General features: G+C 41.1%; 1 protein-coding gene across 3 annotated transcripts in view; it reads right to left on the bottom strand.

The window, feature by feature from the left end:
• Positions 1 to 24,619, bottom strand: part of GFRA1 (GDNF family receptor alpha 1) — a 206,339-nt gene that overhangs the window by 32,551 nt on the left and 149,169 nt on the right. For all 3 annotated transcript variants that reach the window (XM_048857960.2, XM_048857961.2, XM_048857962.2), the window contains 2 exons: positions 16,579 to 16,713; positions 12,591 to 12,769 (listed from right to left, as the gene is read on the bottom strand). In XM_048857960.2, the coding sequence (XP_048713917.2) occupies positions 12,591 to 12,769; positions 16,579 to 16,713 (314 nt within the window). The remainder of the gene's footprint in view (positions 1 to 12,590; positions 12,770 to 16,578; positions 16,714 to 24,619) is intronic.

The following is a 24,619-nucleotide window of genomic DNA, read 5'->3' as shown; positions in this document are numbered from 1 at the left end:
TGAAATAACTCTAAACTATTATGCACTCCAATAATATATATGTATCATATTTGGGTACAATAAAAAGCATACGATTCACAAAAACATAATTTAAATTGCGATTGAACTATGCAAAATCGAACATCTCAATTTCTTTCTATAACAGAAGTTCCTTGAACCTGACTTTCAGTATATAATTAAAAATGTTTCATGCATTTTGGGACTAATAATTAAATATAGGGGCCAGATTTTCAAAAGAGCTCTAGGGCACTGATCCTCAGCTGAGGTAAACCAATGTAGCTCCACTGAAGTCAATGGAGCTGTGCCAGTTTAAACCAGCTAAGGGTCTAGATATTTATCTATGTACTGCTGTAAAAATGGTATTGGCTATATGTTGATGGGCCCTCTATTAAAACACAGCAGGTTAGTTTGGAGAGGTGAAATTGGGAACAAATTGCATTTGTCACGTGAACCCCACCAACTGCTACTCTCTCATAATATACAACTCCCAGATAAGAATATACAGCACCATTAACGGCAAAACCAGCACCCCTTTAAATATCCTCCTGACATGGACACACAAACATACATATATTACATCAATTCCTATGCAGAGTAATATCAGGCTAGATCCTCAGCTGGTGTAAATTGGTCTGTTGAAATCAATAGACCGTGGCAAAGTAAATTGCATACTGAGAAATCAATATTTATCCACCAGCCTCATGAGGCCAAATTCATGCATGGATTAATTATGCTGACTTCGATAGAGTTATGCTAAGATGGTCTATTTTGTGTACTTCTGTACAATTGTGGCTGCTACAGTTAAGAGCAAGTCTACGCTAAACTACCTTCTTTTTTGGAAATCATGATGCATTATTTAGTCTCAAGTATCAATGTACCTGCTTTCGCACCTAGGAACAAGGAAATTGTCATCCTGCATCAGACACAAGGTCCATCTAGTCTAATTTTCTGTCTTTGCTGGTGGCAAGCACCAGGCGCTTCAGAGGAAGACATCAAACCACTACAGTAAGCAAGTGTGAAACTAAATAGGACCTATTTTAACTATTGGGGGAAACTCTTGAGTTCTGATTCTTCTGTTTACACTGAGGTAAATCAGGAGAAAACTTCATTGAGGTCAATGTGTTGGGAGTAGGAAATCAGCCTCTTTGTTGGGAAAACACAGAATTCAGATCAATACTGTCCAAATTAGATTAATGATGAAATTTTAGATTATCTCCGACTGTCAGATACTAATATGAAAATGCAAAGCACACAAGGCTTCTTTAGGTAAAGCAGAATTGCTGCTGAGCCACATTAAAAGATGCTCCTTTTGAGAAGAAAAGCTGCCAATACGTGTTCTATAAATCATTTGTGCCAGCACGCTGACCCCATTACGTCAGCTAATCCTGGAAATACAGGAGGTAAATTTAAATCTTCTAGTATAAAACTTTTAATCAATATTCTAAATGTTTTTCTTACAATTTATTCTGGCAGAGCAATTGGACCATTACCATGCTGTTAATCTTTTGCCACAGATTAGAACTTTCTGAATGGTTATAATGCCAAAAAAGTGTTTTCTTGAGGGACAGAGTTGGAAGGCCATTTGAACAGAGACAGTCACCCCTTGGTTGTTCTTTGCAGAATGGCAAAGAAGCAGAAAAAATAGGAAAACACACAGAAGGGCTGGAAGGTGAGGGTAGCAGCCAGACAAAGTAGCAAGTACTTCAGCACAGAGGAATAAAGTTCAGTGTGTCTTTATTCAGAGCACAGCCTCAGCATTTGTATTGTTCCCACATCAACAAAACACCTACATGCTCACTATGCTTCCTATTTATGTTCACCCACCACCCAATTACCAATCCATGAAGCTGCACACCTGTTGTAGTTTGATATTCAGAGCACTACATTATAGCTTTAAACCCTCTACCAATACCTATTTTATAGCAACATTATTTAATATTTATGTACTTGCAAACATTAAATAATTATAGACAGGATTCTGCCTGCAAGCACTGGGCAGAAACTGATTGGTGATGAGCACCTGCAACACTCTGGCCTAGGAGTATAGTTAAGTGCTTCATTTGCATGATGTAGACTGTGCATAGGGCCCAGTCTCCTCAAACACCGGTGTTGCCAAATCTTGTGATTTTATCACAAGTCTTGCAATATTTGGTGATTTTCTTAAAGCCTCAGCTCCTGGAGTCATGGGAATACATGCAAATCTCAGCTTTCATTTTTTAAAAAAAGTTGCTTGCAGCCCTCATTTGCTGAGGAGAAAAGCTTGAAAATGTGACTCACGTGTATTTTAAAGACTCAAAAACTAGAAGGCAAATAAAAAGACCCCCATTATTATTTTTTAAATTTCATTATTTTAAGCAAATATCATGATTGTTTGTTTCTGACAATCTTTGAACGCTTGAAGTTGACATTACTGAAATATTCCCATTTCCTTCTGCCTTTTTTAAATATATGCTTTTGAGAGTACAAGAACAAGTGCACAAGGGGCCCCACAGTTATTTGCCCTCAGTCTGAAGGACCATGCTTTGTACTGAATTATATTTGCATCCACTGTCCACATTTGTACAGGAGCTCAAAAATCTCACACTCCCTTCAGCATGCTGTACAAAGGCTTGAAGGATCAAGGCCTTTATAATGAATGCCCTAAGGGAACCTGCAACTGATTGGGAAGTAGCTGGCGTTTGTTGTGCAAAATTTCGGTGAAAACAAAGCAATTTCTGTTAAATTAACACAATCTTCAGTTACAAAATATTTACTAAAACATTCCACCTCTCTCCACGAGAGTCATTATTAATTCTTCTTGTTCTGTATTTACTCATATCATAGATCAGATGTATACAATAATTCATATAGCATTTAAATATCATATTACTATGGCCATTTATTTCGAGGTGGTTGTCCTACCAAACTTCATTATTGGCCTCACCGTGGCCCTCTATACATCCAAAGACATTGGGGGAAAGTGATTTAATACTAAATCTTGAGCAGACTCACAGCACCAATGGAGATATGCTGGGTGGAGTGCGAGGTACATTTCTGGATTGGAGTGCTGCTCGGGTGAACAGATGTCCTGATTTTATAGGGACAGTTCTGATATTCTGGACTTTGTCTCATGTAGGTGCCTATTATTCTTCTGCCCCCGGCCCGATTTTTCACATTTGCTAACTGATCACACCAAGGGCTGGAAACAGGTTATGCAGAAGAACTAGACTAGGTGCCAAAGATGGCAGTGAAAGAGAACTAAACACGGAGCAAAGTCACGAGAAAGCTTTTTTTAAGTATTATTTGAAAACAGTTTGTGCACACAAGGCTCCAGCTACTAATACTAACATTCTTTTTTCTTCTTTTCATGTGTGTTTTGCACACAATATTTTATGGCCTGATCCTTTGAGTGCTGAGCAACAATTATAAAGTGCTGAGCACTTTACATAGATCTAGCCACTGGTCACTTTTTTTTTTTTTTTTTTGCATGCATTGGGGAACTTCCCTAGAAGCAGGGTATATTGAAGTGCCTATAAGTATTGTTGAAGTCAGGCATCCACCTGATAAACATGAAGTACTGAGATAATTTTGGGACATAATAGAGTACATTATGCTAATAAAGTAATTCACTTGCAAACTAGCAGAAAACCTAAAGCAAAAGCTTCCATCAGAAGTCAACACTTCAGTATTTGAGTTTGAAAAAGAAATGACAAGAATATTATAATTCAAGAACCTGGAGAGTTTCTGTAAGTGGTAATTTTACATGAAGAACAATTTTAAAATGATATCACTATAGCAAAAAATGATTTTAAACCTCCAACAAATATTTGAAGAAAATACTGACTTTAGATAAGCAGCAAGTATCAAATAGCTTGTTTAAACATCCCCAGCATTTCTAGCACCTTGAAGACGTGTGTGTACCAGAGATCATACAAATTGATTCAACCATTAATGGCTTTTCCATATGACCTCTTTGAAGAAGTCAGAAAAAATGTACCAACAATAGCTTGGCCAGTGTCACTCTTGTTACTAATATGACTGCCAATTATTTCTGACATGGCAGTTTGGCAGGCTACCTAATGCCCTATATTCTACAACTTCAGGAGGTTAATACTTAGTCATTTCTATGACATTTTATACTAATCAATCCATTCCTCACCCCACCCCCCTTTGTGTTGCATAAAAAAAACACAACCCTGTACCTATCATGATCTGAAGACTTAACATCATCTGAATGATCATTTTCATTTTCGCTTAAAATGTAATTGTCTTGTTGTATTGATACTTTTGCCTTTAGTTCTTCGTTTCATAATTTTTATGCTGTGTTCTCTTTTTTTGAAAAGAGTCTTTGATCTCCCACACGAAGACTATAACAAAGCCCCTTAGAGTGCTCTCGGTAGTACTAGTGCAGGTTCTGAAAATATTACAAGGGAACACTTCTCATGGGAGGCGATCATATGAACAGTACAGCTTGTCAAAATGTACTACAAATGTCTCCACGAGCTTGGTTCCTTTATGATATTTTAGCGTTTAATTTTAAGTGTCATATTCAAAGTAGCACCACATTGTCTGACAAATGTATGTTCAATAAAAACCAACAGAGTAACCTTCATTTGATTGCTTTAAACTTTCCATTATTAAATGCTTGGCTTCAGTTATGAGGCAAGGAAGGTGCTGATACTGGAATGTTACATCTCATAAAAGATAAAGCTGTTTGGTTCAGATAACTTCAGGTACTTCTGAAAACGGATATAGCTACATTCCTAAACACTAGCAGGTCAGTTCTGTGAGGTTGACTGTTCTCCACAGAGACATTTACGCCTATGTCACTCCTGACCTACTGTATCAGGGTATGTCTACACTACGAAATTAGGTCGAATTTATAGAAGTCGGTTTTTTAGAAATCGGTTTTATATATTCGAGTGTGTGTGTCCCCACAGAAAATGCTCTAAGTGCATTAAGTGCATTAACTCGGCGGAGCGCTTCCACAGTACCGAGGCAAGCGTCGACTTCCGGAGCGTTGCACTGTGGGTAGCTATCCCACAGTTCCCGCAGTCTCCGCTGCCCCTTGGAATTCTGGGTTGAGATCCCAATGCCTGATGGGGCTAAAACATTGTCGCGGGTGGTTCTGGGTACATATCGTCAGCCCCCCGTTCCCTCCCTCCCCCCGTGAAAGCAAGGGCAGACAATCATTTCGCGCCTTTTTTCCTGAGTTACCTGTGCAGACGCCATACCACGGCAAGCATGGAGCCCGCTCAGGTAACCGTCACCCTATGTCTCCTGGGTGCTGGCAGACGCGGTACGGCATTGCTACACAGTAGCAGCAACCCCTTGCCTTGTGGCAGCAGACGGTACAGTACGACTGGTAGCCGTCATCGTCATGTCTGAGGTGCTCCTGGTCGCCTCTGTGAGGTCGATCAGGAGCGCCTGGGCAGACATGGGCGCAGGGACTAAATTTGGAGTGACTTGAGCAGGTCATTCTCTTTAGTCCTGCAGTCAGTCCTATTGAACCGTCTTATGGTGAGCGGGCAGGCGATACGGACTGCTAGCAGTCGTACTGTACCATCTTCTGCCGAGCAGCCATGAGACGTGGATGGCATGCAGTCCTTCTGCACCGTCTGCTGCCAGCCAAAGATGTAAAAGATAGATGGAGTGGATCAAAACAAGAAATAGACCAGATTTGTTTTGTACTCATTTGCTTCCCCCCCTCCCCTGTCTAGGGGACTCATTCTTCCAGATCACATTGCAGTCACTTACAGAGAAGGTGCAGCGAGGTAAATCTAGCCATGTATCAATCAGAGGCCAGGCTAACCTTCTTGTTCCAATAAGGACAATAACTTAGGTGCACCATTTCTTATTGGAACCCTCCGTGAAGTCCTGCCTGAAATACTCCTTGATGTAAAGCCACCCCCTTTGTTGATTTTAGCTCCCTGAAGCCAACCCTGTAAGCGCCCCTCCCAGCATCAGAGCAATGGCAAACAATCGGGCATCTGAGAGTGCTGTCCAGAGCAGTCACAATGGAGCACTCTGATGGGGCTAAAACATTGTCGCGGGTGGTTCTGGGTACGTGTCGTTAGGCCCCCGTTCCCTCCCTCCCTCCGTGAAAGCAAGGGCAGACAATCATTTCGCGCCTTTTTTCCTGAGTTACCTATGCAGACGCCATACCACGGCAAGCATGGAGCCAGCTCAGGTAACCGTCACCCTATGTCTCCTGGGTGCTGGCAGACGCGGTACGGCTTTGCTGCACAGTAGCAGCAACCCATTGCCTTCTGGCAGCAGACGGTGCAATACGATTGGTAGTCGTCCTCGTCGTGTCCGAGGTGCTCCTGGCCACGTCGGCTGGGAGTGCCTGGGCAGACATGGGCGCAGGGACTAAATTTGGAGTGACTTGAGCAGGTCATTCTCTTTAGTCCTGCAGTCAGTCCTATTGAACCGTCTTATGGTGAGCGGGCAGGCGATACGGACTGCTAGCAGTCGTACTGTACCATCTTCTGCCAGGCAGGCAAGAGATGAGGATTGCTAGCAGTCGTATTGTACCATCTTATGCCAGGCAGGCAAGAGATGAAGATGGCTAGCAGTCGTACTGTACCATCTTCTGCCGAGCAGCCATGAGATGTGGATGGCATGCAGTCCTTCTGCACCGTCTGCTGCCAGCCAAAGATGTAAAAGATAGATGGAGTGGGTCAGAACAAGAAATAGACCATATTTGTTTTGTACTCATTTGCCTCCTCCCCTGTCTAGATCACACTGCTGTCACTCACAGAGAAGGTGCAGCGAGGTAAATCTAGCCATGTATCAATCAGAGGCCAGGCTAACCTCCTTGTTCCAATAACAACGATAACTTAGGTGCACCATTTCTTATTGGAACCCTCCGTGCAGTCCTGCCTGAAATACTCCTTGATGTACAGGCACACCCTTTGTTGATTTTAGCTCCCTGAAGCCAACCCTGTAAGCCGTGTCGTCAGTCGCCCCTCCCTCCGTCAGAGCAACGGCAGACAATCGTTCCGCGCCTTTTTTCTGTGTGGACGCCATACCAAGGCAAGCATGGAGGCCGCTCAGCTCACTTTGGCAATTAGGAGCACATTAACCACCACACGCATTATCCAGCAGTATATGCAGCACCAGAACATGGCAACGCGATACCGGGCGAGGAGGCGACGTCAGCGCGGTCCCGTGAGTGATCAGGACATGGACACAGATTTCTCTGAAAGCATGGGCCCTGACAATGCATGCATCATGGTGCTAATGGGGCAGGTTCATGCTGTGGAACGCCGATTCTGGGCTCGGGAAACAAGCACAGACTGGTGGGACCGCATAGTGTTGCAGGTCTGGGACGATTCCCAGTGGCTGCGAAACTTTCGCATGCGTAGGGGCACTTTCATGGAACTTTGTGACTTGCTTTCCCCTGCCCTGAAGCGCATGAATACCAAGATGAGAGCAGCCCTCACAGTTGAGAAGCGAGTGGCGATAGCTTGCAACACCAGACAGCTACCGGTCAGTTGGGAATCAATTTGGAGTGGGCAAATCTACTGTGGGGGCTGCTGTGATGCAAGTAGCCCACGCAATCAAAGATCTGCTGATATCAAGGGTAGTGACTCTGGGAAATGTGCAGGTCATAGTGGATGGCTTTGCTGCAATGGGATTCCCTAACTGTGGTGGGGCTATAGACGGAACCCATATCCCTATCTTGGCACCGGAGCACCAAGCCGCCGAGTACATAAACCGCAAGGGGTACTTTTCGATAGTGCTGCAAGCTCTGGTGGATCACAAGGGACGTTTCACCAACATCAACGTGGGATGGCCGGGAAAGGTGCATGATGCTCGCATCTTCAGGAACTCTGGTCTGTTTCAAAAGCTGCAGGAAGGGACTTTATTCCCAGACCAGAAAATAACTGTTGGGGATGTTGAAATGCCTATATGTATCCTTGGGGACCCAGCCTACCCCTTAATGCCATGGCTCATGAAGCCGTACACAGGCAGCCTGGACAGTAGTCAGGAGCTGTTCAACTACAGGCTGAGCAAGTGCAGAATGGTGGTAGAATGTGCATTTGGACGTTTAAAGGCGCGCTGGCGCAGTTTACTGACTCGCTTAGACCTCAGCGAAACCAATATTCCCACTGTTATTACTGCTTGCTGTGTGCTCCACAATATCTGTGAGAGTAAGGGGGAGACGTTTATGGCGGGGTGGGAGGTTGAGGCAAATCGCCTAGCTGCTGGTTACGCGCAGCCAGACACCAGGGCGGTTAGAAGAGCACAGGAGGGTGCGGTACGCATCAGAGAAGCTTTGAAAACCAGTTTCATGACTGGCCAGGCTACGGTGTGAAAGTTCTGTTTGTTTCTCCTTGATGAAACCCCCCGCCCCTTGGTTCACTCTACTTCCCTGTAAGCTAACCACCCGCCCCTCCTCCCTTTAATCATTGCTTGCAGAGGCAATAAAGTCATTGCTGCTTCACAGTCATGCATTCGTTATTCATTCATCACACAAACAGGGAGATGACTACCAAGGTATCCCAGGAGGGGTGGTGGAGGAGGGAAGGAAAATGCCACACAGCACTTTAAGCACAGCACTTTAAAAGTTTACAACTTTAAAATTTATTGAATGACAGCCTTCTTTTTTTTGGGCAATCCTCTGTGGTGGAGTGGCTGGTTGGCCGGAGGCCCCCCCACCGCGTTCTTGGGCGTCTGGGTGTGGAGGCTATGGAACTTGGGGAGGAGGGCGGTTGGTTACAGAGGGGCAGCAGTGGCAGTCTGTGCTCAAGCTGCCTTTGCTGCAGCTCAACCATACACTGGAGCATACTGGTTTGGTCCTGCAGCAGCCTCAGCATTGAATCCTGCCTCCTCTCATCACGCTGCCGCCACATTTGAGCTTCAGCCCTGTCTTCAGCCTGCCACTTACTCTCTTCAGCCCGCCACTTACTCTCTTCAGCCCGCCACTTACTCTCTTCAGCCCGCCACCTCTCCTCCCAGTCATTTTGTGCTTTCCTGCACTCTGACATTATTTGCCTCCACGCATTCGTCTGTGCTCTGTCAGTGTGGGAGGACAGCATGAGCTCGGAGAACATTTCATCGCGAGTGCGTTTTTTTTTCTTTCTAAGCTTCACTAGCCTCTGGGAAGGAGAAGATCCTGTGATCATTGAAACACATGCAGCTGGTGGAGAAAAAAAAAGGGACAGCGGTATTTAAAAAGACACATTTTATAAAACAGTCGCTACACTCTTTCAGGGTAAACCTTGCTGTTAACATTACATACATAGCACATGTGCTTTCGTTACAAGGTCGCATTTTGCCTCCTCCCACCGCGTGACTACCCCCTCAACCTTCTCCCCTCCCTGTGGCTAACAGCGGGGAACATTTCTGTTTAGCCACAGGCAAACAGCCCAGCAGGAATGGGCTCCTCTGAGTGTCCCCTGAAGAAAAGCACTCTATTTCAACCAGGTGACCATGAATTATATCTCACTCTCCTGAGGATAACACAGAGAGATAAAGAACGGATTTTGGTTGAATGCCAGCAAACATACACTGCAATGCTTTGTTCTACAGTGATTCCCGAGTACGTGTTACTGGCCTGGAGTGGTAAAGTGTCCTACCATGAAGGACGAAATAAGGCTTCCCTCCCCAGAAACCTTTTGCAAAGGCTTTAGGACTACATCTAGGAGAACCGCAAATGCCAGGGCAAAGTAATCCTTTCACATGCTTGCTTTTAAACCATGTATAGCATTTTAAAAGGTACACTCACCAGAGGTCCCTTCTCCGCCTGCTGGGTCCAGGAGGCAGCCTTGGGTGGGTTCAGGGGGTGCTGGCTCCAGGTCTAGGGTGAGAAACAGTTCCTGGCTGTCGGCAAAACCGGTTTCTCCGCTTGCTTGCTGTGAGCTATCTACAACCTCCTCCTCATCATCATCTTCTTCGTCCCCAAAACCTATTTCCGTATTGCCTCCATCTCCATTGAAGGAGTCAAACAACACGGCTGGGGTAGTGGTGGCTGAACCCCCTAAAATGGCATGCAGCTCATCATAGAAGCGGCATGTTTGGGGCTCTGACCCAGAGCGGCTGTTCGCCTCTCTGGTTTTCTGGTAGGGTTGCCTCAGCTCCTTCAGTTTCACGCGGCACTGCTTCGGGTCCCTGTTATGGCCTCTGTCCTTCATGCCCTGGGAGATTTTCACAAAGGTTTTGGCATTTCGAAAACTGGAACGGAGTTCTGATAGCACGGATTCCTCTCCCCAAACAGCGATCAGATCCCGTACCTCCCGTTCGGTCCATGCTGGAGCTCTTTTGAGATTCTGGGACTCCATCATGGTCACCTGTGCTGATGAGCTCTGCATGGTCACCTGCAGCTTGCCACGCTGGCCAAACAGGAAATGAGATTCAAAAGTTCGCGGTTCTTTTCCTGTCTACCTGGCCAGTGCATCTGAGTTGAGAGTGCTGTCCAGAGCGGTCAGAATGGAGCACTCTGGGATAGCTCCCGGAGGCCAATACCATCGAATTGTGTCCACAGTACCCCAAATTCGAGCTGGCAACGTCGATTTAAGCGCTAATCCACTTGTCAGGGGTGGAGTAAGGAAATCGATTTTAAGAGCCCTTTAAGTCGAAATAAAGGGCTTCATTGTGTGGACGGGTGCAGGTTTAAATCGATTTAACGCTGCTAAATTCGACCTAAAGTCCTAGTGTAGACCAGGGCTCAGTGGTACTTGTGAAGTGAAGATATTGCCCCAAACAGTGCTGATTGACTGAGATGATAATGTGACTTTTAAAATGCTAGAGGACTGGGGCAGGGAGGGAGGGAAGACAGTGGAGGCTAATTCAGTTACTTGGAAAAACGGCTTGATTTTCAAACGTGTTGAACATTCAGAACTCCAACTGAAATCAATGGGATTTAAGATAGTCTGCCATTTCCAATCCAATATTTATTATGTGTACTTTGGTAGCACCGAGAGGCCCTGATCTGCTAGGGGCAGTACAAACAGGGAATATAGACATGATCCCTGCTCTAAGGAAGAAATACTCAGTTCATCAATGCAACTTATTAAATATAATATGAAGTGAATTAATGTTTTCTCCATGATTTTTTTGTTTTTAAACACAAGAATTCAGAGGTCCATTTTTTAATAGTTGTGTTTCTTTTTTAACATGAATATTTTTTTCAAATCAAGTCACTAATGCCTATGTAAATACATCCCTTGTTAATTAGCAATTACTTACAAAACTTGACTAATAATGAAAATAGATATGCAAAATCACAGTAAAAAGAAAAGAAGAGAAAGCAGTTATCACCGTCATTAACCCCAATATATCTTCCAAGTAAATGACACCTGTGCAATGTATTAGGTTTATATGAAATTTGCCCACTTGACATGCCAAGTAAAGGGAGAAACTAAAAGGAGTTGGTGATGGGGAAATGGTTAGGAAAAATGAGGAAGCAGAATAAAGGCTGGAAAAATCTTGAGATATACAAATTGTCCCTGGAAATAAATGTGGACACTGATATTTTCTGACAGTAAGAATACAACAATCAAATATTTTATAAGTAAGAAAAATGTAAAAGCTATTTCACAGGGAAAGAATGACTTTCAGATCTTGGCTGGTTTAGACACAACAAATCCTGCATTTTGGCAAGGGGTTAGACTAGATGATCCTTGCGGTCCCTTCTAACCCTATGATCAATAGTTTGGATGTCCAGTGTAAAACCAAATTCATGTCAGATAGAAACTTTAATAACAAAGCTGAAAGCAGTTAATTTGTGTAATATTGCTATTGTCCCACTATGAAGACAAAACTAAAAGTGGGCCAAGCAGATCTGTCCTTGAGCAAAGTCAGTATCTTTAAACAACCAGAAATCTTTATAATACAGGATTTCTAAAATCCTCTGGCTCAGAGATGTTTTCAGTTTAAATTTTCTTTCACCTCATGTTCTCCCCTGCCAAAATTCTGTGTTTTTTTCCTGCCCAAATTCTGTAATCTTCTGATAGCTGCATTTATGGCCTTGGGCAAGTGTTTAGCCTCTTTAAAATTTAGATTCAATGCCACACCATGAATTGACTAACTGAAGCAGGACACTGGGCCCAGTTCAGAGGGGAGTGTGTAACCTAGATCATTTCCCCCTTTCCCATGTCAGTTATACCAATGTACACTCTTATGTTCACATTCACTTTTTAATCTAAATGAGTCTAAGTTGGTGTAACTAACATGATGAAGGGCCAAGAAGAAGATTCAAGGTACATTAGTTCACACTCAGTGGAACCTTTGAATTTGAATGATTGATTGCATCATCTCTATTTGGTCTATATTGGCTGGGTAGCAGGAATGCCAATTTCATATTCAAAGCTGCGGTTCCACTAAATAACTATGTCCTGTTCCTGGGTTACTGTACCAGTACAACCTATTCTTATTTATGTTTCTTATTTAAAATAAGAGTGTTTAACATATTACAAAATATGGGATAAATAACTTCAACATTAGAACCAACAGAGACAGAATACAGATTAATTCAAGCCTATCTGGGTATCTGCATATGCAGCAGGCAGGGGTGACAGATTCTATATCGATAACAATTTCCTTCTTTCCATTTTGCACATTTATATTGCTGTCTCGATGTAGCACTTACGAAACAATCTTACCTGCAGATTTGCACATGCTGGTAAATCATTGTGGGTGGATATTTCATTGTTGGTGCTCTCTGAACCCACGTTTTTAAATCTGGAAGCTGTCGTAGTTGTCAGTGTGGTGGTTTGTACTGGTAGGATTGGCTGCCACACAGTCACATCTGTGCCATTGCCGAAGGCTTGAATTGCATTTTCTGTAGAAAACAAGTATAGAGAAAATTCTGCATATAAACCAATGCCACAAACAGCAGAATTGGCATTAAAAATAACCTGATACCATAGAACAGAAATAACTCCAAAAATGCTCTCCCATGCAAAATCTTGTCCTTGTTTGTTCAAAGTCACGTATTTATATTGAAAAGCTAGTTTCAATTTATTTTGAATACATGTCAGAAATGTGAATTTTGGGGCCACAGGTTTATCTACTGCTAAATTCTCCCTGAAATATTTTCAGCCATTCTTTATGGAAGCTCAAAACCCTAAATCTTCTGTGAGCAAATTAGCATTCAAAAGCTTCAAAAAACTTAACTGGTGAGACTTAAAGTACAATATGTATGTTGTGTCCTAATTCTGATAAATTATGTTATGCAACAAGCCAAACATAAATAGCAAGCAATATATTGACTTATTTCCACAGCTTGCTTTTAAAACCAATGTTCCCATAAACAAGGGACTGTTTAACTAAGATGACCAGTTTCCAAACAAAATCTACAAAACAAAGTGAGAGAAGTGTGTTTAAACTAAAAGTTTAGAATATAAAGGTTAGAAAGTTTATCAATTTCATGGGATTAAAGAGTGTGTTTATGGCAAGGGTAAATTGGTTGTGTGGGGTTTTTTTTAATACAAATGAATAGAAAAACAGTTTTTAATCAGGTCCTTGGGGATTCAGCATGGATTTAGGGATTTCTTATTCCACCTCACTGTATAAGAAACCAAACAATTTCACATGGGACTTGAATGGGGAAGTTATTAACAATACTCTTCACTGGCATCCATCTCACTATAAAATAATTTACATTTAGCCCTCATCTTAGAAAGATGCAGTTTATTCTAGAATCTGATCTTAGCGTTCCACCAAACAGAGATTGATTCATAAAAAAGGCATTACAATTGGTTGGATTGATGGGGGGCAAAGTGAGAATAGTACAAAAGGATTTTCCTGTCCAGTATTCTCTCTTAAACAAGGTAAGCTGCAGTATTTTTCACACAGTAAATGTCATAGGAGACCAGACAATTACCTAAAGTAAGTAGTGCACCAGCTTCTTGTTTTCAGTGCTGTAGGAGAAGCTACAGGAGAATATGGAGGCACCCTCTAGTTTTTAAAATAAAATTACTCTTATAATTTAAAATAAAATTATAATTCTTATAATTACTCTTATAACTCTCTCTTTTCTTTTTTCCTCCTTCTGTGTATCTATGTTTTTGTAACAATGTGCATGAATTTTATAACTATAACATAGCAGATGAACATAATAAGAGTAAGATGCCACGGCAAACGCTTAACTGCTCTAGTAGTTGGCTGACTGTTTCAATCATCTGTATTAACTCACTTTTGCTCTGTCTTTTCCCCTTGCTTACCAGTTCTTCCCCTCTACTCCACTATCTGGTATGTATGCCCAAACCCTCCAAAACACTTATACCCCTGGGTAACCTGAGTCCCATTCAACCCAGTGCAATTATCCAGTGCACAAGTGTATGCAGGATCAAGGTCATAGTATGCAGAATAAGCAACACTGTGTGTATTAGAAGAACATTTAAAATATTAATAAAAATAAAGTTTAATAAAGGACTTTAGGATTTGAAATGGGCCAACCTCTTTTTAAAGGTGCCACAGTTGGGAGTTATAACAGAATTAAAGGAATACTGGTTGGGATTTCAAAATGTACTATCATTTAGGCCTTAGAAATGTGGGATTCTGGCTTTTTAAAGGCTGGCCATTTTCAGGTAAGGCCCAGATTCTGCAAACACACATGCACTTTACTTTACACATGTGAGTATTTCTTTTTACTTCAGCAGGACTACTCACATTCATACAGTTATGCATGTGGTGTTTGAAGGACCAGGACCTATAATTCTTCATTTTCCAACAGCAGAATACATGTAAATAATACTATACTTAAAAATTAAAACTGATTTCTTTAGTCTCTGTTCTGAAACAAATGCTTTTTTCTCCCATGTTGAAAGGCCATTTATGAAAAGACACGAGAACACTTTTTCTCCCTCTGTGAAATGCTACTAAACCAGGAACACCTTTAATTTAACTTTTTTTCACAAAGAAGAGGTTTCCCTGTGAGGGTAAGTATAATTTTTCTCATAGTGACCTCTAATGTCACTGCTTTATTGTCATTAAACTTTTTATTCCAGCAGGGACAAAGGGATTGGTGTACACTTAAAGTCTAAAAGGAACTTGTAAAATGATAGTAATGACTAATGAACACACTTACAAATTAGCAAAATATGAAATGTTATAAAATATGAAATGTTATATGTGTGAGAGGCAGCTTGGAGAAAGTATGGATGCTATACAGTTCCCCTGTCTCGATTAGAATCCCACTTGGAATTGATTGCTTAATCAATGATCTACATTAACCTTTCCTGACTAGCAATCCTTCCAAGGCTTTTAACAAATAGGGCTCAACCCTGTCATCGTTCTGCACACAGAACTGATGCTTAATGGAAGTATTTCATGTTGAGAGACTGTTGGGTAGAGGCAAAAGATAAAAATGGTCTTAGGGCAGTCAACACCTTTGATGGTGTGTAGAGTACTAACACTACATGCCCAGCTAGAATAGGTATAAATAACAGTGTATGCAATGAGGCACTGCTTAAGTGAGTAGCGTAGAGTACCCAGTGAATAGAGCAGAGTGCCCTATACATCTGAACACAAGGGTATACATCTTACACAGCTCTCCATATGTTCAAGCAGAGCCTCACTCATCCACACTGCTATTTTTAGCACTGTAGTGTCCTGCTGCCTTCCCATCTCTAGAGCCTTTTCCCACTGCACTGAAAGAAGCAAGCAGTGGTGAAAGGCTCTGACGGGTGTAATACAGGTGGGGAAAGGCTCTGGCAGTGGGGAGCTTTTGGAGCTTTTCACTGAGGCATGTAGCTACACATACCCTACAAACCACTGCAAGATTCTTAGAGACAAGGTCTTAGAGAAGTGCAAGGTCTCTGATAGCCCAGTGATGGAATTTCACTATCACTCCCCTATCCCCAACTAGAGAATGCCCTACTTCAGACCCACTGCTAATATAACTTTCTGGGTTTTTTTTTTAAAAGAGGTGACCAAGTTTGTGTGCTGTATGACTCCCCTGACTACCTTAAATATTGTATTGCCCTACATCAGCAATAAACCGTTTCTCTGAAATTCTGGTGTGCGCTCCCTATCATTGAGTTATAAGTGTGTTGGCAAAAGGAAGTTTGGAAAGGAAGTCTACCAAAACTGACTTCTCAGAGGCCCTCAACTGGAAGTAAGTTGGGCTATTAAAACCATAACATAACAATCTCAATTAAATTGCTGTATCAGGATCTCATTGTGAAAAAAATCATTTGAGAGAAGTTTGTGACCAAATTTCAAGTATCTGAGAGAGTACTGATAATAAAATCCCAATTCATGTATATCTGTATAAAACCCTTTTAGCCTATTTCTCACATTATACACAAGCCACTTAGATCTTGCAATTTTCTGGTAGAGACCTTCCTTGATGGCCACCCAAAATATAATCTGTTGGTAGATGAATTTTTCCACATTATGTACCACTATTATTTGGAATTATCTCCCACAGTTTCTCATGTTTACAAGCTTGAACATCAGGTAGATTTGCTCAACTACCTTTAGTTCTAGTTTCTAAACCTACTACATATCCAATCTATCAAAATGCATAGAAGTGGCCTTGAAGTATCACAATGTACTTAAAAACTAGGTGAAACAATCCCATACAGCACATGTTGCAACATGAATAAATGTATGTTTGAAGACATTTTATAATATTGTACTCACTAAGGCATGTATTGTCCTGGAAGAAATTCAGAAATTTCAAGCATTCTTCTATGTCGTTACCGCTGTTGCTGCAGTCACACCATGGGGCAACACTGAGACTGTTGGAGTCTATGTAGTTTGGTGTCATAACTGTGCCTATTAACAAAGAGCAACACACTGTACCATCAGTAATCTTTGTTATGTCCTACCCTTATATATATTACCCAAAGAAGTGACAAACATCATCTAGTGGAAGACAGAAACAGGGATGGATTAATATTAACACTAACACATAAACACTATAGGCCTGGTGCATAAGGCCCTAGCTCTCAGAATCATGTGTGGAGTGCAGAATCTCAGCTTTCATTTTTTTTTTATTTTTAAAAAAAGATTCTAGCTGGTATGGTTGTGAAGAAATGTGTGAAAACTTGACTGTAGTGTAATTGATGCTGAGATGTCCTCATGAGTTTGCAGACAGTCTGAAACAATAACTATGAGAGATCTGAACTTCCTCATACATCTCAATGGGGTGCTAACACCAAGACTCCACTGTTCTGAAAGGTTCTGCCCACAGTGTGGTAGGAGAGGAACAAAGAAACAATATAATTAATCTTCATAACTAGCTAGAATTTATTTCCTGCAGCTTTCAATTTACTAATAACTCTGCTTTTAGTGTCAATGCCATTAGTGACTTGGATACTGTAGTGGGGTGTATGTTTATAAAAATCTGAGGATGATACCAAACTGGCCAAGGTAGCTAGTACTTTGGAGGACAGAATCAGAATTCACAATGACATTGACAAATTGGAAAATTGGTCTGAAATCAACAAGAGGAAATCTAATAAAAAGACAATTGCAAAGTACTATACTTAGGAAGGATAAATCAAATGGACAACTATTAAATGGGGAATCACTGGCTAAATGGTAGTACTCCTGAAAAAGAGCTGGATTATAGTGGATCACAAATTGAACACGAGTCAACAGTGTGATGGAGTTGCAAAACAGGCTAATATAATTCTGGGGTGTAGTAATAGGAGTGTTGCATATACAACACGAGAGCCAACTGTCCCACTCTACTCAGCACTGGTGAGGCCTCAGCTGGAGTACTGTGTCCAGATCCTGGTGTCATATTCTAAGAAAGATGTGCACAAGTATTAGAGAGTCCAGGGGAGAGAATCAAAAATGATGAAAGGTTTAGAAAATCTGACCTATGAGGAAAGATAAAACTGTGCATGTTTAGTGTTGAAAAAAGAAAGACTGAGCAGGGAACCTAATAACAGTCTGACATGTTATTGACATAAGCTGGGACCGTATAGATCATTGTTGCAACCAAAGTCCTGTAGTGGCACCAAATCTTGTATAAAGGGGGTCAAATGAGGTGTCTAAGACAAGGTTATGGTTTGCTGATTATGATTATGTTGTCTATATGTGTGTATCATTTTTGTAGTTAAAGTTATGAATATTGGCTCTGTACTGTCTGTATTTCAAACTTGTGCTATGCTTCTGGGGAACACTCCAGACAAGTTGGTGTCAGCTCTGCCCAGCCTGCTTGATGGCCCATTAAGGACCATCAGCTATACAACTGACCCATTGAGAGAAGGCAGACACGCCTTGCGACTCAGCAGGTATGCAGGGACATGCCAATGGACAGAACTCTGAGATTTTTCCATGCCATGTGATGGACAGCTTGTCTTTGGAACAAAGAAAGAAAGACCACATGGCTAAAGAATATAAAAAAACTGCTTCTTACCTCTGGAGGAATTTTGCTACACTGAAGCTTTGAACGAAGGACTGTTGACCCATCCCAGCTGTGGATATACTCTAGAGACTTGATTTGAACCTGCAGTTTATTCTATCAGTGCTGCAAGCCTGAACCAAGAACTTTGCCAGCACTGTATGTAATTGATTCCATTTAACCAATTCTTGCTCTCATATATATCTTTTTCCTTTTATGAATAAACCTTTAGATTTTAGATTCTAAAGGATTGGCAACAGCGTGATTTGTATATTGACCTGGGTCTGGGGCTTGGTCCTTTGGGATTGAGAGAGCCTTTTTTCTTTTACTGGGGTATTGGTTTTCATGACCATTTGTCCCCATAACGAGTGGCACTGGTGATAATACTGGGAAACTGGAGTGTCTAAGGGAATTGTTTGTGTGACTTGTGGTTAGCCAGTAGGGTAGAACCAAAGTCTTCTCTGTTTGACTGGTTTGGTTTGCCTTGGTGTGCATAGAAACCCCAGCCTTGGCCTGTAACTGCCCTGCTTGAAGCAATTTGTCCTGAATTGGCACTCTCAGTTGGGTCCCAACAGAACCAGTATCGTTACACAGTCCTAAAATATGTTAAGGGCTATTATAAAGGCCAGTGATCAATTGTTCTCCAGGTCCACTGAAGATAGGACAAGAAGTTATTAATAACTCTGCAGCAAGGCAGATTTAGATTAGCTATTAGGAAAACCTTTCTAACCATAAGAATAGTTAAGCACTGGACTAGGCTTCCAAAGGAGATTGTTGAATCCCCATAATTGGAGGTTTTTAGGAACAAGTTGGACAAAACACCTGTCAGGGATGGTCTAGCTATATTTGGTCCTGCCTCAGGGCAAGGGGCTGGACCAAATGACCTCTTGAGCAGCCCTAAATGTCTATGTTTTTATGACTGCATTTCTTAAACATTGCCAACAACCTATGATCATGTATCTGTGCTTCCATTTTAATTTTTTTTTTGCACAAATTATTGGATAAGTATTCTAATATTTACATTTCAGGCTCAGGTAAAGCAACAACTAAACCAAAATAAAGAATGCATTACATGTCCTAAAGGAAACACTGAAAATGCCCTCCATTGATCTAGATTATGCAGCCCTTATTCATTTTGGTGAGCACTTAGTTAAATGAGTAGACTCATTGAAGTCATTCCCAGTCTAAGTAAGCGTTCACAAACTTGAGTAAGGGTTGACCAATCATCCCCTTAATTATTTTAAATGGCTCATTCTTCAAGTATTTTTAAAAGTTTATATTCCCCTTCTGCTTTTAGTGAACTTGGTGTAAATCTGAAATAACTCCATTGATTCCAACCCCAAAAGTCAACAGAATTACTTTAGAATTGCACTAATGAGGGCAGCTGTTGGCTGAATAAGTTTTTCAGCACCTACATTCCACACCCAGTAGCCTGGAGATTTAGGGCAAACTTCTCTCTGCTCCCAACTAGAGCAAATGTATTGTCAGTGGTAGCCGGGCATGTGGAATGGATGAAGATACATATTAGAGACCCACAGTGCAGACTGAAAGAGCCAACTTGGTCCATAGAGCCTAGAATTTATAATCCTCAAAAAAAAGGGGGGCTGCCAAATACCACATCAATGTGTGCAGCACTATGTGAGTGCCTTTCAGTCACTCAGACATTGACAGGAATATTTAAATTGTTTCACAAATGAAATGGAAGACAAAGAAAAACAAACATTATAAGCGGTCTTAAAGAAATCCTGAAAGTTATGCAGAACTGAAGTTAGCTGCAAATGATAAGACTCACCCCCCCACACCTTCTTTTTGAAGTTGAATGCAATCACTTTATCTACTCTCAATTTGTAACTAAAAGTTGTAGTGATAATTACCCAATGTCTACATAAAATCAGCATATGTGTAAGAAGAACCGTTCAAATTTTTTATGAAATGAAGGTGGGGAATAGAGCAAAATCAGCAAATATCACTTGCACTATTTATGAAAATGTAACAGTAGATAAATAAGAATAGGAATGTTATTAAATTAAAATAAAGCAATGAAAAATATCTACCCATTATTTCTTTGATGATTTCAGCCCACTGTTTCAAATATGTGATATTTATGATCCGGAAAGAAGAAAGTAATGTAGAGAGAATATGAAAAACCAGAGTTTTTTAATGGAAAGAAAATAGACGAGTATCAGAAAAACTGATGATAAAAATACTTGATAAAGAAATAGAAACAATAGGGTATGAAGGAAGTTGGAAGGGCCACTAAGGTAAGACTTTCAAGAAGAAGAGGTAATAAGGCCATAAAAGCGGGTGTAAAGAGCAGGTGAAAGTGTAAAATGTGACAAGCTATGATCAGAGTCAGTGACTATAGGAAAAACAGGATGAGGAAGGTATACATACAGCATATACACTGTATATACTGGAAAAAACAGAGTGGCTAAAAAAGCAGCTAGCAGAAAATAAGTCTGTCATTCAAACCTGAGGGCAGATGTGAACCCAAGTAGATTATATGTTTGGTTTCCTGGGGTGGATTCCTTTATCCCCCGTGTGTGTGGAATTTTTTCTTTGTTGTAAGATGGCCTCTTGAAAATTCTGCTGAGGACATTAAGCAAGCAGGGTAATCATGGCAGTTGGGAGTAAAATAGGTCATAATAGCTCTGTTGTGGTCACTATTTCCAATTGTTGTATCATGTTATTTGGAGCAGGCATCAAAGTCATGCATTAGGCAGAGGCAAAACTGGCCTGAACCTCAGCATATCTTCCAGCTCGAATCAGAATATCTTTTAAGAATGAAAAAAAGTTTAACTAAGTTCCTCCAACCAAGGTGTGACCCTGAACATGTGAAATTTGACTACAGGAATTGGCCCAGGCTTAGCAGAGATTGTTAAAATTGCTAAGCACGTATGCTTTACAACAGGACTGTCAGCAAGGTAGAAGGAAGAGAAGCTCAGCAAGAATGCAGAATGACAGGAGTCATTGGGCCCAGGCCAAAAGATCAGCTAATTGTAACAAGATCCAGAATTACGTGCTTGTGACTTCAGGCTCTCCTGTATACACACACTACTGCAACAATATCTGCACAAAATATGCCTTGTGAGGGATCATATGAAAGCTAACAACATGCTGGTTATTAATATCATTGTAAAATGCATGTGTTAACCTTATGTATGAAGTTATAAACTCCCTCTGTAAGATGTTACTAAAACATGTTTAAGACAAGACAGCCTAGGTAAAGGTGATACATAGGTCTGCCTGCCCAAGACAACGGAATATGGGTTTAACCTCGTTTTAAATATTAGCAGTAAACAAAGCTATCCAGCTAAACCAGCTGGGGTTATTTATCCTGTTCCTGAACTTGAGAGACAGAGAATGAACATGGCTCCTGCACCCCAAGGAATCACAGAAGACTGAATTCCCAAGAGGGCTTCCTGACTTGTACGACAAAGAAATCCCTTTTGGGATATAAGAAACAGAGAGAGACACCCCCACCCCCGCTTTGTCCTTCACCTTAACGAGACAAAGAAACCAAGTGGTTTGATTTCTGTGATGGGTCCTGGCAAACCCCACAAGTGAAAAGCTGGAAAGGAGACTGTGGGTGAGAGAGGCCATCTTGAACAAAACTGTATCTTGATAGATTAAGTTTTTGACTTTTAAATGCATGTTTCCACTTTTATTTGCTTGTAACCATCTCTACACTTAGCTCTTTTACTTGGTATCACTTAATCAATTCTCTTTTGTTAATAAACTTGTTTTACTTTTACTATAAACAAATTCTGTGCTGTGTTTGAGCAGAAGGGTGTATTTACCCCAGTAAATGAATAAGCTGTGATGTACTGACTCTTTAACAGAGCAGCCATCTTAGTATCTTCTGTGAATATACAGTGATAGGGGCCATACACTGCAGAGAAACATCTCTGAGGAGCTTGGGGGCAGGAATTTACTGATTCTGACCTGCAAGGCTGTCTTGCTCGTGAGGAAGACAGACTGCTGGGGCAGGAACTGATACAAAGTGCAACTGCCAACGAAACTCACTCTTGCTGAGGCAGAGAGCTAGCACAAGTGGCTCATAAGCAGCATGTTACAGTGGTGTAGTTGGCAGGATTTACACACAGTTTATTGGGTAACTGAGATTCACACTTCTAGCACTGATAAACTGGTTTTAAATTATTCATACGTAAGACAGTTAGGACCATGGTGAGAGAGGTAACGGAGTGGCTCTTAGCTCTGGGTATCCCTAGCAATATGTTACAGTGTTTGATCCTGCAATCCTCGTTCACTAACACAAAATCCTATGGAATTTCAGGGAGACATAAGGAAATTAAAAGGACAGGATGTGGAAAACAAATAAGGAAAAATGCTTCAGAAAATGTATGGAAAATCTTATATTGAATTCAATAGAGTTACACTTGTATGAAATCAGTGTGGGAGCAGAGACGGGACCAGTGTGCTTAACTTAGGAATGACCAATATGTTGGGTTTCACATCTTTCTATCTCCAACCTTTTTTTACACCAAACAATCATGTCTTTTTTCTTTACAGGTTATCACTTTTTTTTTAAAAAAAAACCCTGTATTTATTGATTTTCATTAGCTCCCACACAAAACCAAAAATCCCTTCCTCTAAAATATACTTTCAGACTGTGTATATCATACCAATACAATCCAAAACCACCACTCCATGCAACCTGTTTTCCATTTAACTGGTATAACATCTCACCTACTGCCAATAGACATGACTCTACGCTCATTTACACCAGCTTTCTTCTACTTCTAATTCCACTGACTTCAGTGGAGTTGCCTCTAGTTTACATCAGTGTACATGAAAGCAGAGGCAGACCCACTGTACATTCCATAGAGAATCTTCATGCTCCTGAAACAAACAGTGCAGAGGTTACAAAACCTTGCTGCCATCTCTTTAGAATTGTATGCAACCTCTTATGAAGTAACTAAATGAAACAGCATTCTATTTTAATGAACAGTATTTTATCTTCACCATGCTAGCTGGAGATGCCTGGTATTTAGATGAACGAACCTGGAATAGCTTGCTACAAAGAGTTAACCAAAATGGGTCTGCTTCCCATATATTTTACAATATCAGTAGGACGACTCTGGCCCTGATTTTGATCTAATCTAGACTGCTGTAAATTTGGAGTTTCTGTACTGAAGCTAATGAATTTACTCCAGATCTACACTGGTCTGACTGAGATCAGAATCAGGATCTTGTTATTCCACAACAAGGAAGGTTTGTTTTAGTACATTCCTTTGTTTATCTGAACTACAGCTGAGAAGTGTAAACTGCTATAACACTAGTCAGTTCCGATCTTCATGCACGTGTCTGGGGGCTGTTAGGAGAGAAGAAGAATGTTTATTTTCCCCTTCAGAAGTTAGATCTCCTTTTGATTTCACTTCCTTAGGGACCCATTCCACATCCCTGGTGTCAGAAAGTGTTTATGCAGTGTTATACTATTCGTGCAATATCATTGCCTACAGGAACACAAAAGCACCTCTCTATATGAACTGGGTCATCCTTAAGGTTAAATTGCAAAATGGATCCAATAAAATCCTCTACAAAAGTCACTAGGCCCAGTAACAATTTGCCAACAGCTCTTATCCAGAGTTATCCATTAGTACAAGAATTACTCCTTGCCAGCAGCTACACCCTTAATTTCATTGACTGGATCTGATTTCTTCACTACTCAGTTCTTTGTTCTCGAATCAAATGAATTTTTATCAGTCACTGCTCCCATGGCTTGCTTTCTGTATTTTATTTTTTCTGATAAATCTTGGACTGCAGTCTTTAAAACTACCGTGTCTTTTCTTAGTAGTCACCAGGTATAATTTACCTTATTCATTTTAAGGACTTGCTTTTAATTTAATTTTCCAGCAAGATCAGACCATTCTGTACATGTTTTTGTTCTGGACGGTATTTCAGAAGACATTCATTTAACAGCAGGATCTGCTTCAGGGGTTCGGCTGGGGCCTTCACTCCTAACAAAAGGGGCTATGAATGCATCATGGCAGGTGCAGGCTGTGAGCTTGAAAAAAATCCCTTACCTAGTGACCATTTTTGTAATTTGTTTGTTTTACAGTCTTAACACTCCCCTTTTTCTTTATTGTCCAGCCATGACATGTCTGTGAAAAGTTCCCTTCCCCGAGATGAGTTCTCCCAATCAGGAATCAATCAGCATGGGTGGGATATGAAATTTGACTTGCATATAAGCGTCCCCAGGTTGAGAGTCAGGCAGGTAGCAGTGAGCAAAATGAATTATTGGACAAGGAGAGGATTTCAGGAGATAAGTTCACCTCCACGGAGAGGCATCTCAGAAAACAGTTT

This window comes from Caretta caretta, chromosome 7 (assembly GCF_965140235.1).
Source record: "Caretta caretta isolate rCarCar2 chromosome 7, rCarCar1.hap1, whole genome shotgun sequence".
Taxonomy (NCBI): Eukaryota; Metazoa; Chordata; order Testudines; family Cheloniidae; genus Caretta; species Caretta caretta.
This window is presented reverse-complemented; position numbering and strand designations above follow the sequence as displayed.